Source organism: Phyllobates terribilis, unplaced genomic scaffold, assembly GCF_046119375.1.
Source record: "Phyllobates terribilis strain yellow unplaced genomic scaffold, ASM4611937v1 Scaffold_10__3_contigs__length_209671492, whole genome shotgun sequence".
Taxonomy (NCBI): domain Eukaryota; kingdom Metazoa; phylum Chordata; class Amphibia; order Anura; family Dendrobatidae; genus Phyllobates; species Phyllobates terribilis.
The window spans coordinates 173,126,503-173,140,265 of NW_027362770.1; the positions used below are offsets into that span (position 1 = coordinate 173,126,503).

At 46.9% G+C, this 13,763-nt stretch overlaps 1 protein-coding gene across 1 annotated transcript; it reads left to right on the forward strand.

Annotated features, from left to right (window-relative positions):
• Positions 1-658: 658 nt before the first annotated feature.
• LOC141164216 (E3 ubiquitin/ISG15 ligase TRIM25-like) lies at positions 659-13,350 on the forward strand. Its single transcript, XM_073649345.1, has 2 exons — positions 659-1,449; positions 11,865-13,350. Exons 1-2 carry the CDS (start codon positions 712-714, stop codon positions 12,702-12,704), a joined length of 1,578 nt encoding a protein of 525 aa, XP_073505446.1. The 5' UTR covers positions 659-711; the 3' UTR covers positions 12,705-13,350.
• Positions 13,351-13,763: the final 413 nt, after the last annotated feature.

The window sequence follows — 13,763 nt, forward strand, 5'->3', positions numbered from 1 at the left end:
AGCATTATTGCCGCCAAATTTAAACCCCGCTCTGCTAATTGGTCGCGTTCGCTGGCCGCGACCAATCAGCATTATTGGCGCCAAATTTAAACCCTGCTCTGCTGATTAGTCGCGACCGTCGGCCGTGACCAATCTGCAATATAGGCGCCAAATTTTAACACCGCTTTGCTAATTGGTCGCGGTTGCCGGCCTCGACCAATCAGCGATTTTGGGGCCAAATTTAAATACCGCTCTGCTGATTGCGCCCGGTCGGCCGCATACCTATTCTAGAATACCCGATGCGTTAGAATCGGGCCACCATCTAGTTTAGATATAAGCCACCATCAGAGATGTTAGGCAGCAGCTCTCTCATAGAGAACTCGGCTAAGCGAGCGCTCCTGTGTATGGGATAGCCGGGGGGATATAAATGTCAGCTGAATGACAGGTCAAATCATCATGCCGCCAACAGCTATCTAAAATACATGTGGGCTTAATTGTTACTGTAGAAATCTTTACTGCAACCAAGAACCTAGGACCTTATATGTGATGTGAGCCCAATGTACTGTAGGCCCTAACTATACAGCAAACAGAAAATATGACTAGAACAAGAGTCCTTTAACGGGTTAATAGAAATTAATGTGCTGTTCCGCCCTGCCCTGTGGTCATAAGTATTAAACCCGCCCTCTAGTTTGTGAGTTTCACCACAGTTTAGTTTCTCACTTCCTGTCAGCCATGGCTTCTGCTGATCTGAGAGACGAGCTGCTCTGCTGCATCTGTCTGAGCACTTATACAGATCCTGTAATGCTGAGATGTGGACACAACTTCTGCCGGATGTGTATAGATCAGGCGCTGGATACACAGGACGGGTCTGGAGTTTATTCCTGTCCTGATTGCAGAGAAGAGTTTCTGGAGCGGCCGGCACTGATGAGGAACTTAGCTCTGCGTAATATAATGGACAATATCCTGTTTACTCCACCAACACAGACGGAAACGAAGATCTTCTGCACTTACTGTGTGGACTCTCCTGTCCCTGCTGTTAGATCCTGTCTACACTGTGAGGCTTCTCTGTGTGATAAACACCTGAGGTCTCACAGCAAATCACCAGAACACGTCTTATCTGACCCCAGCACTTCTCTGGAGAAAAGGAAATGTTCTGTCCATAAGAAGATCCTGGAATATTACTGCACTGAGGACGCGGCTTGTATCTGTGTGTCCTGCAGTTTGGCTGGGAAACATCGGGAAAACAGTGTAGAGATGCTATATGAGGCCTGTGAGAAGAAGAAGAAACTGAGAAATGTTCTCCAGAAACTGACCACAAAGAGAGAGAAGACTGAGGAAAGAGTCCGGAGTCTGGAGGAGCGCTGGAGAAAAGCTCAAGAAAAAGCAGCTGGAGAAGCCGAGAGAGTCACTGCCCTGTGTACAGACATCAGGAGACGGGTGGACGACCTGGAGAAGAAGGTCCTGAGTAGTGTTGAGCCACCCCCGTAGTGTTCGAGTTCGGTTCGGTTCGTCGAACACCCGTGTGTTCGCCGAACTGTTCGTCGAACACCCGTGTGTTCGCCGAACTGTTCGTCGAACTGTTCGTCGAACACCTTCGAACACCGTTAAAACCAATGGCAGGCAAACAAAAACACATAGAAACACATAGAAAACACCTTCAAAGGTGTCCAAAAGCTGACAAACTGCTCAGAAGACATAACTAACACATGGAAAAGTGACAAGTACATATAGTCATGTGAAAATAAAAGAGGTGGAGGAGTAAAAGGAGGGGGAGACACAGATATAGGCATGTCATGCCCTTCTAAAATCCAAAAAGTGAGAAGCCGACACGGCCAGTCCGCTCCTGCCCGTGCCACCTCCGTGTCGCCGGGTTTGTGCCAGAGCCGCGGTGAACCCTGATGGCCAGCCCCTCTCTCCCAATACTGGTGCCTGTCCGCTGGTGGGTCGAGCGAGCCCCCCTGTGGTGGAGGCAGCTCTAAGCTTTTTAATTTAAATTGTCTCTCTAATTTGAATGAATACACTTTAAATCCATTTACAAGGATCTATTGGAGGGCAAGTCTCATGCCAGCAGCCGCGTAATTCCAGCTCCAGTAGCGTCCACTAAAGCTGCTGCAGTTAAAAAGCTTTTATAAGGATTGAGCTCGGCTGTCCACCGCAAGGCATCCTACTGCCAGTCCCAGCCCCTATGCCTTGGGGTGCCTCCTGATGCTCTTCACTGAATATCCCGTGGTCCCGAAGCATTTCCTTTGAAAAAATTAAGTGTCCAAACTACAGGTGGTATAGCTTGCTTAACAGCCGGGATAATCCGCTGACTAGCAGACACTGCTACTAGGCACAAAGTATTTCCTGGGCTAGATGCAGTTAAAAATTTGTAATTAGATACTCTCGTTGGATGCTGAGAAAGCATTCCATAGAGTCTCCTGGCACGCCATATATGATTCTCTTAAAAAGCTTGGGGTAGGGGTCTAGGGGACCCTTTTATAGCCAAAATCACGGCCCTGTATCACAATACGTCACCTAGGCTGAAGATAAATGGAACTGTAGCACCCTGAGGGCTCGGTTGCTACAGACATATTGCACCTCACCCAGAGGTGTGATATCTCACTCTCAGGTAAGGATGGAGTGTGGATCAGGACCCGACACCTGCATGCATTACACCACATTGCCGTGGGGCAGGGCGACCAATATGCCCCTGAGATGGGCACGACAGTCCCTGTCCCTGGCTGGAGTGGGGGGAGGGAACACTGAGGAAGGGGAACCCTGTAGTGCAGGAGCAGGGAGGAAGCAGTTCCTGGGTGCATTGAGAAGGGAGTATAAAAGGTGGGCACCATCTTAGTTCAGTGCAGAGAAGTCTGAGCAGAAGTGGCAGGGAGCAGGGGCTCTGCATGAGCTCTGCTCCGGAGGCGGGCCTAGTAACAGAGGCCCAGGCCTGGAAGAGGGAGAAGGAAGGAAGAGGAGCGGAGAAGGCTCCAGGAACGAGGAATGAAGGGATCCCAGGGGTGCGGACGGGCGAGTCGCCACCGCACGCCCGAATCCACCTGCGTGGAGGGGTCAGGCCAAAGGGGGAGACCGGTCCCCGAACTAGTGGAGGCAGGAAACGACCCTCAGCTAGAAACCGGAGGCTCTGACATTTTATGTGGCGCAGCCCCTCGCTACACCCGCTAGGAAGGCACCACATAGGGTCAGGGAAACTGGCGCCAAGTTTACCAAGAGGAGGCCCGAGGCAGCCGGACAGAAGTGTTGGTAAGAAAGGCCAGACAAAGGACACACAAAGGGGGTCCTGTGAAGTGCTCCAAAGTTATCTGGGAGTTGTCTGAGCCCCTCACCTGGTGAGCACAGTACGACGTGGGCAGCCGTTACCTGCAGACGTGGTCTGGATAATAAGAACTGTGAGTAAAGGCCCTGGACTGCATCACTGACTCCGTGTCGTTACTGCTGCTGCCCTGCACCATCACCCCCATCCTCCGCATACACTGCCCTGAGGCTATACTCCTCCCGTGGGGAGTTATGCTATGCTCTGCTGCACCCACAACACCAGCCTCAGCGGTCTGCCCTGTAGCGGCGGTTCACTCTGACCGCAATCCACGGGTGGCGTAGTCGGACATTTAAACATCAAAACCACATAAATAGTTCCGCCACTGGTTTGACCGCCCTGAGCCACGGAACCGGGTCGCCGCCACGAAGACTACAACCACCAGCATCCACCAAAAAGGGTCCGGCTCCGGGTGTCCCAAGGCCCAGGGGGTGCGTCAGAACATTTTCATCACCTTTCACAATCACCAATGGGACAAGGCAGGGATGTCCTCTGTCCCCTCTCTTATACATCCTAGTGACGGAGCACCTGCTCTCATCAATTCGCCATAACCCCAATATTAGGTGGATTGAGGTGGGAGGCACCGAGTACAAGTGCTCTCTATTTGCTGATGATGTCCTAGTATATATCACTCAATCACATATATCCATCCATGCTGTTATGGCTGAAATAGATCACTTTGTTACATGGTAAAATTTTAAAATCAATGCAGCGAAGTCTGAGGCCCTCGATGTCTCCCTCCCCAAATCCATATAGGATTCCATCCAGTCCAACTTTCCCTTTGCCTGGCCCTCACAGGGTATCAAATACTTAGGAATTCCTATTCATAGAGACCTCTCCCATCTATGTTATCTTAATTTTGGGCCCTTTATTGAACAACTCCATACAGACCACGGTTGGCAAGTTAGAACTGTAAGATTCACTACGTGAACCACTGGTGTTTTGTGGAAAAGCACATGTACACTGCGTTCCAAATTATTATGCAAAAAGTGTTTAGGAGTGATAAGGGAAGAATTTGTTTGTTTGTCAGTTAAACTCATTGATGGTGATGTGTGTCAGGGCTCTTTATATCACTGTAAGCAATTGCAGACACCTGTGCTAATTAGTTTGGCAGGTGTGTCCAATGAAAGGCAAGACTACTTAAGAAGGCTCTCACATTATTAAGCAGCCTACATTTTCTGCCAAAATGGGAAAGAAAAAGGATGTGTCGGCTGCTGAGAAGCAACAAATTGTGGAGTGTTTAGGTCAAGGCATGACTACAATCAACATTGTGCGATGATCAGGATGAAGTGTCTTGGCAATCAAGAAGTATGTAGCTGATTCACAGTACACACGTGTGCGTGCTGATAAGGGCAAATTGAGGACTCTTTCCTACAGGCAATTACGTCAGGTTGAAAGAGCAGCGGCAAAAAAGCCTTGTCATAGCAGCAGACAAGTTTTTGAAGCTGCTTGTGCCTCCAACGTCCCCCGAACAACAAGATGCAGGGTCCTTCAGAGGTTTGCAGCTGTGCATACGCCATCCTGTCGACCTCCTCTATCCACTTCACACAAGCAGAAACGGCTCCAGTGGGCCAAACATTACATGAAGACTGATTTCAAAACAGTTTTGTTCACGGATGAGTGCCGTGCAGCGCTCGATGGTCCAGATGGATGGAGTGGAGGATGGCTGGTTGATGGACACCCCACGCAAACACGGCTACAGCGCCAACAAGGAGGAGGTGGAGTAATGTTTTGGGCTGGAATCATGGGGAGAGAGATTGTCGGCCCCTTTAGGATCCCTGAAGGCGCTAAAGATGAACTCCATAATGTATGTGGATTTTCTCAAACAGCACTTCCTGCCATGGTTCAAGAAGAAGAACCGTGTATTTCACAGCAAGATCATTTTTCTGCATGATAATGCACCATCTCATGCTGCACATAAAACATCTGCATCTCTGGCTGATATGGGCATAAAAGGGGACAAACTTATGGTGTGACCCCCATGCTCCCCTGACCTCTACCCCATTCAGAACCTTTGGAGCATCATTAAAAGGAGTGTCTATGATGGCGGGAGGCAGTTCACATCTAAGCAACAGCTCTGGGAGGGTATTCTGTCCTCATGCAAAACAATTGAAGCAGAAACCATCCAAAACCTGACAAATTCAATGGACGAGAGAGTTCAGAAGCTCCTTTCGAACAAGGGGTCCTATGTGAAAATGTAACATCACCTAGAATAAAGTTTTGAGTTGAAAACTGTTTGATTTCAGTTTCTAACAACCTGCTAATGCTTATAATTTCAAAAATGACCATTTTTTTGGTCTTTATTAAAATGAAAAGGTTGATCGAAAAGTTTGGGGGATCTAAGAGTGTGGCAACCCAGTAGTCATGATTACTTCGAATTCTGACAATATGAGGGTCATGCTGCAGGTAGTGCAGCAAGAAGGCACTTATGTGTCTTGCGCATCTGAGCCCCAAAATTATTTTCCGGGCTAGATGCAGCTAAAAATTATTTTTAATTTTAAATCTGGTGAAGCTTTAGTATAGATGGCCTAATAGGATCAGTGCTGCACACTGCTGCAAAGCCCAAATTATTTTCCAGTCAAGATACAGATAAACATGATTAGTAATTTGAAAGCTTAAAACGGTTGGTAGGGTGATTTTAACCAATCATCAAGCTTTTACTCTCCCCAGGATGACACAGGGGTAGAAAAGTCGTTTCGGATCCATGATTTGTTCATCTTTATGAACGTGAGTCTGTCTACATTATCAGTGGAGAGCCGCGTGCGCTTATCTGTCAGCACACCACCAGCAGCGCTGAACACACGTTCAGACAGAACGCTGGCTGCGGGGCATGACAAGATCTCCAAGGCGTAAGTGGCTAGCTCCGGCCATTTATCCAGATTGGAAGCCCAAAAAGAGCAAGGGTCCAGTGACACAGTGGTGGCTTCAATGTTTACTTGGAGATACTCCTGTACCATCGTCTCTAGGCGTTGACTATGTGTCAGACTTCTTGTCTCCTGTGGCCTTGCAAAGGATGGGCTAAAAAAGTGGTGAAATGATTCCGCAAAATTGATGTTACCAGCAGATACTGTGGTTCTGTTACGGTTTGAGTGCTGAACACTTGACGGTCCCACGGTTGGCAAGTTGGAACTGTGAGATTCACTACGTGCACCACTGGTATTTTGTGGAAAAGCATATGTAAGATTCTGCAACAGTCTCTGCTGATACTCCTGCATGCGTGCATCCCTTTCTATGGCAGGAATAATTTCTGCAAATTTACTTTTGTACCGGGGATCTAACAGTGTGGCAACCCAGTAGTCAGGATTATTTCTAATTCTCACAATTCGAGGGTCATGTTGCAGGTAGTGCAGCAAGAAGGCACTCATGTGTGTTGCGCATCCAGGAGCACCAAGTCCCTGTTGTGTTGGTGGCGAGGTAACAATCATGCTTCCTTCCTCTGTCCTCTCCCCCCAACCTCGCACAACAGAAATGTGATCAAGGTCTCCCTCATCTGATGAGTCTTCCATCAGTTCGTCCTCCACTTCTTCCTGGGCTCCTGCACCTTCCTCACTAGTTTGGCTGCTACCATGCGCCCTGGTAAAACCATCTCCCCCACCCTCACATGCCTGCCGCCTTGGTGCTGCCGACCGTCTGGACCTTGCAGATGTTAGCCCTTCCGCATACAACTCCTCCTCCTCTACTTCCTCCACCTCCTCTTGTGCCACCACCTGACTCCGAATTCTGTTTAACATGTGCTCCAGCATGTAAATCACCGGAATAGTCATGCTGATAATGGCATCGTCAGCACTAAACATCTTCGTCGCCATTTCAAAACTGTGCAGAAGGGTGCATAGGTCCCTGATCTGAGACCACTCCTCCAGCGTGATTTGCCCCACCTCTGAATCTCGTTGGCCCAGGCTATACGTCAGAACGTATTGCACCAGGGCTTGTCGGTGCTGCCACAGTCGCTGCAACATGTGCAGAGTTGAATTCCACCGGGTAGGCACATCGCATTTTAGCCGGTGAAGTGGCAGGCCCAACGACTTCTGTAGAAATGTAAGTCGCTGAGCTGCGGGATGCCAACGGCGGAAGTGAGCACACAGCAACTGTGCCCTCTGCAGAAGGCCATCTAGTCTGGGATAGTGGGCTAAAAATTGCTGGACAACCAGGTTCAACACGTGAGCCATACAAGGCACGTGTGTGACATTGCCCCGGCGAAGGGCCGCACCCAGGTTTGCAGCATTGTCGCACACGGCATTCCCTGGTTTCAGGTCCAGTGGAGACAACCATTCATGAAATTGGTTCTCCAGAGCTGACCACAACTCCTCAGCTGTGTGACTCACATTTCCCAGACATTTCAATGTAAAAACCGCCTGATGACGTTGAGCCCTACTGCCAGCATAGTAAGGAGGTGTGCAGGATCCCTTCTGCGCAGTTAGAAAGCTTGTGGCATGACCAGACAGGCTTTGGGTGCAGGTGGAAGACCGAGAGGAGGTTGAGGAGGCAGAAGCAGTGGAGGAACTTTGACATAAAGAGGATTGACGCACAACTTGTGGGGACGGCAAGACTTGGACAGCAGCCCCTTGTCCTGCTGTCACCATAGTTACCCAGTGCCCAGTCAGCGACATGTAACGCCCCTGTCCATGCCTACTCGTCCAAGTGTCTGTGGTGAAATGCACCCTGTCACACACAGAGTTTCTCAAAGAAGCGGTGATGTTGTGTGCGACATGCTGGTGGAGCGCAGGTACACCTTTCTTTGAGAAGTAGTGCCGACTGGGCATCTGGTACTGGGGCACTGCGACGGACATAAGGTCTCGAAAATCCTCTGTGTCCACCAGGCGGAAAGGCAGCATTTCTGTAGCCAAGAGCTTGCAGATGGTGAAATTCAACCTCTTAGCTTTCTCATGGCTAGGAGGAAATGGTCTTTTACTTGTCCACATCTGAGGGACCGAGGGCTGGCTATTGTGCTTAGACGGGGTTGATAAGGGTGTCCCCGGCAAACTGCCGGTCTGTGAGGAAGATGCAGGCGGACATGTTAGGTTGCCTTGATCCAAAGGTGGTGCTATCGATGTCGGACAGCGCTCAACACCAGCTGGTGTTACCACCTCCAAAGAAAATGATGACCTGCCAATCACGCTGGCTGTTGCGGGTAAAGAGGTGGCAGGTCTGCGCCCCAAAACAGGTGTGACTGCTGTCCCCCCGGTCACAGAGGATGAAGAGGCCGCGGATGCACAAGATATGGCAGACGGTGGTTGGCCCGGCCGGCTAGGCCGCATTGTAGCACACTGAGCTTCCCACTGCAACTTATGCTTCATGTCCATGTGCCGGTTCATGCATGAAGTACTCAAACTATGTATTTTTTGGCCTCTACTTAGCTTTTGCTGACAAATGTTACAGATAACACGAGTTGGGTCATCTTTATCGATCTGAAAAAATGCCCAGGCTATGCAAGGCTTAGCACCCATGCGACCTGAAGAGCCACCACGACTTGTGGTGAGAGGCAGAGTTGTGTTTGAGGATGCAGTTGTTGACGTGCTTCCAGTACTACGTCTCTGTCCAGGAAGGCGCAACCTGACCTCGTCGTCACTAGCATCTTCCTCCACCTCCTCTGCTGACCTCATCTCTTGGCTGACTGTGGGTTGACAGTAAGTGGGATCTCCAACCTCATCATCATCACCCTGTGCGTTATCACACCCGTCGTCCTCAGAGCCAACCTGTTCCTGCCCTGACAAAAAACTAAAGTTGTCGCTCCAATCAGGTATTTGAGTCTTATCATCGTCTTCCTCATTGTCTCCACCAACAGGAGTTACAGTTTGGGAATGAGGGTCTACATTATGGTCAGAACCTTCTGCGTCTGGTCCTGGATCCGACTCAAAGATTCTGGGCATCAGTGCAGATCATTTCCTCGTCTGGATTCACAGAAGCGCTGGAGTCGACCTCTGATTCCCAGGCTATAGTATGAGTAAACAGCTCTGCAGACTCAACCATCTGTTCTACCTCATACTCAGACAGGCAGCTGGAGATTTGGGAGCTGTGAGGAAGTAAGTGCGATTGGGGTGACACCTTTGAGGACTGGAGTATTTGTGATGTTGAAGTTGATGTGGAGGAGAGCCCACTTAAAGGAGCACTTGATATCCGTTGAAGCACCTGCTGTTTTTGTGCCTCATCTGGAATTTGTAGCGATTGGCGTGGCCGTAAGAAAGGGATCTTATCACATTGTCCGCTAAAAGAAGTAGACATTTTAGTTTGGCTGGAAGATGGTCTTTCTTCTGCAGATGTTACTGTTGCTTTAACACCTACCCCACGGACACAACCTTTTTTCCCCTTCCCAACACGCCTATTCCCCTTTCCACCAGCAGCAGGCCTTTTTCCACTCATTTTGGTGGTTAACTAATTCACAACTCTGGAGTTGTTTGCACAAAAAAACAATGGATGGGAACCGAGCAGAGCTGAGTGGCCAAACTGTGGTATTAGGCCAAAACTATTGGCTGGGTTAGATGCAGAAAAAAATTATATTCAATTTGCAACCTGATGGAGGTCAGTATAGATGGACTAGTAGAACAAGTCCCACACACAGCTAGAAGCCCAAATATTTTTTCAGAGATAGATGCAGAAAAAAATTATATTCAATTTGCAACCTGATGGAGGTCAGTATAGATGGACTAATAGAACAAGTCCCACACACAGCTAGAAGCCCAAATATTTTTTCAGAGGTACTGTAGATGCAGATAAAAATTATTTTGAATTTGCAACCTGATGGAGGTCAGTATAGGTGGACTAATAGAACAAGTCCCACACACTGCTAGAAGGCCAAATATTTTTTCAGAGCTAGATGCAGAAAAAAATTATATTCAGTTTGCAACCTGATGGAGGTCTGTATAGATGGATTAATAGAACAAGACCCACACACAGCTAGAAGCCCAATATTTTTTCAGAGGTAGATGCAGAAAAAAATATATTCAGTTTGCAACCTGATGGAGGTCAGTATAGATGGACTAATACAACAAGTCCCACACACAGCTAGAAGCCCAATATTTTTTCAGAGGTAGATGCATAAAAAAATATATTCAGTTTGCAACCTGATGGAGGTCAGTATAGATGGACTAATACAACAAGTCCCACACACAGCTAGAAGCCCAATATTTTTTCAGAGGTAGATGCAGAAAAAAATATATTCAGTTTGCAACCTGATGGAGGTCAGTATAGATGGACTAATACAACAAGTCCCACACACAGCTAGAAGCCCAAATATTTTTTCAGAGGTACTGTAGATGCAGATAAAAATTATTTTTAATTTGCAACCTGATGGAGGTCAGTATAGATGGACTAATAGAGAAAGTCCGACACACTGCTAGAAGGCCAAATATTTTTTCAGAGCTAGATGCAGAAAAAAATTATATTCAGTTTGCAACCTGATGGAGGTCAGTATAGATGGACTAACAGAGAAAGTCCCACACACTGCTAGAAGGCCAAATATTTTTTCAGAGCTAGATGCATACAAAAAATTATTTTGAATTTGCAACCTGATGGAGGTCAGTATAGGTGGACTAATAGAACAAGACCCACACACCGCTAGAAGCCCAATATTTTTTCAGAGCTAGATGCTGAAAAAAATTATATTCAATTTGCAACCTGATGGAGGTCAGTATAGATGGACTAATAGAATGATGCTATGCCCAAAAGATTTTACTTCACTAGGTGCAGTAAAAAAATTGGTATTCTATACACAGGTGGTATATCTTGCAACACAGATAGGCTACTCCACTGACTAACACACTCTGCAATAGGCCAAAAAGGATTAGCTTTGCTAGATTCAGCCAAATGCTGTGAAAAAAACTTGCACAGCACTGGCACAGACCTGCCTGGCAAAAACTGATAGGAACTGATGTAACCTAGTCCTGAAAAGGACTCCAATTACAATTAGTCTTTACTCCCACAATCTATCTATTTAAGAGCACAGACCTGCCTGATAAAAGTCGTAGGAAATGCTGTAACCTAGTCCTTAAAAGGACTGCAATCACAACTATTCCCTACTCCCAAGCTATCTGTAGATTTGTGCGAAAATTGGCTTGAAATTAACAAGGTATAGCGCACACAGCAACAGCGGTGCCGTCTAACACGCAGCTGCAGCAGTGAGAAAATGGTGGCGACGGGGAAAATGGCTTGGTCTTATAGGGCAAGGACATGTGACATACACTGCCAATGACACATGCCCTTGCTTGTGTGAAAAAAAGCTCTTCGCTCCGTGTGTGCGCTGCTGATAGGCTGACAGATTGCACCTCCCCACTGCAAATGCGGGAAAGAGAAAAAAAAATGGAGATCTTCATTGTTCCTGCAGAGATCCATCCCCTGCCCCTCCCCCCACCCCGCTGTACACTCAAACTGCGTATTAACATTAATTTTCATCATTACTGAGAAAAAATCCAGTTATGATTTTGGTGCACGAACAGTTATCGAACATAACCTCGAACAGCCGAATTTTTCTCAAATTGTTCGTGTTCGCCGAACGGCTCGACCACCGCCCAAAACAGCTCGAATTTGAGATTGGCGAACAGTTCGAGTAGAACAACGCTCATCTCTAGTCCTGAGTGAGATCTCCAGGCAGGAAAAGGAAGAGTCCCTGTCACTGTCTGCTCTGATCCGTCAGCTGGAGATAAAGAAGGACGAGCTGTCCAGGAAGATGAGACACATTGAGGAGCTGTGTAACATGACGGATCCACTGACTGTCTTACAGGAACAAGACACCGGTGACTTGTGTGATCCTGAGGAGGAGGGAGGTGATGAGGACACAGGAGGACATGATAAACAGCCCCATGATGGAGATGACCTGGATGTGGCTGTGATCTCACACACATTACACACATTATGTGACGTAATATCAGGTATAAGGAGCGGGATCTATGTGGAGGGTCCTGCAGACATATTACTAGATGTAAACACATCTTCTAATAATGTCCATATATCAGACGACTTGAAAACTGCAACCTGGACACAAGAAATCCAGAATCGTCAACGAACAGCAATTAGATTCCACGAAAATAATCAGGTGATGAGCAGGAGGGGATTTACCTCAGGACGACATTACTGGGATGTGGAGGGCAGTAGATCAGGGAATTGGATGGTGGGGATGTGTTATCCCAGTATAGACAGGAGGGGGCTGCAGTCAGACATTGGAGATAATAACAAGTCCTGGAGTTTGCTGTGGTGTAGTTATCAGTATTCCGTAGTACATGGCAAGAAAGCGATCCTGATAAATTACAACATCTCCAGTTCTAGATTTCGAATATGTCTGGATTATGAGGCCGGGCAGCTGTCCTTTTATGAGCTGTGTGACCCCATCAAACACTTACACACCTTCACTGCCACCTTCACCGAGCCTCTTCATGCTGTATTCTGGGTACATGGCGGTTATGTAAAGATGTTGAGCCAATAGAGCGACTGGGAGAAACTATAACATATGAAATCTGGCCAGAACCAGGTGACAGGGACCAGAATCTGACTGGTGGATCTTCAGCCAATGGGATTAATGAGAAAACATAGATACGAGTGATGATCACTATGCATAGATCACATAGCTTGATGATTTGCTATACAGGTTTCTGGTGATTTTTTCCTTGGGAAAAACTTTAGGCCGGAGATTATTTAGGCCTCATTCACATGACAGTTTTTCTCTGACAGCGCACTAACACATTATATTCTGTTGGACTATTCACATGTGTATTGGAAAGGGTTAATTTAATGGTTCAGTTTTGTTTTTTTATCTTCTTTAACTTTCTTATTTTCAGCTTTGATTTAGCTTTTGGAAAGTGAGATATCAAGCGGTGGAAGGAACTAGACCACATCATTACACGATTCCTTTAGGACATTTGTTTATTGATTCTAGGAAGATCTATCATATCCTTGCTTTCTGCCCAGAGCCATTAGGTGGTCTCTGAGGAGGGTATAAAAGTTTCAGTTAGACAGAAAACAGTGGAGTCCAAATTAAACTTTTGTATGTAGTCGTTGATAACATCTTTAGATATATTGTACATCTTTTGCTATTGTATATGTTTTTTAGTATCGTGTATGTCTCATATATAATTTCATTAAAAACTTCAGTAAAGTGTATTATTTCATTTAGCCATTGTGTGTGAGTCCATTTATATTGCATCTTTGAATCCATTCTAAAATATTTGGTAGCATTGGTGCGATGCTTGAATAAATGGTAGATAAAGGGCTAGAGAGACGCATTGGTCTAACACCTTTCTTCTAGATTAGCCAAGATCCAGAGCCGATACACACATCAGTTTTTCTCATATGAGTACTATCCGTATTTTTTACTGTTAACAATCGTACCTCTGATAGTCTATGGGGGTATTCACATGTTAGATATTTTCCTTGGCCCGAGTGGCCTGCACAAAAGCACAGAGACATGTCCGATTTTGATCTGATTCTCGTATGCAATTCGATGCGTCCATGAAAAAAATCAGACAACACTCGGATGCCATCCGTG

Coding starts and splice junctions, on each gene's coding strand:
- LOC141164216 (XM_073649345.1), top strand. CDS start 712: ATGGCTTCTGCTGATCTGAGAGACGAGCTGCTCTGCTGCATCTGTCTG. Junction 1,450..11,864: donor AGAAGAAGGTCCTGAGTAGT/GTTGAGCCACCC, acceptor GTCCTGAGTGAG/ATCTCCAGGCAGGAAAAGGA.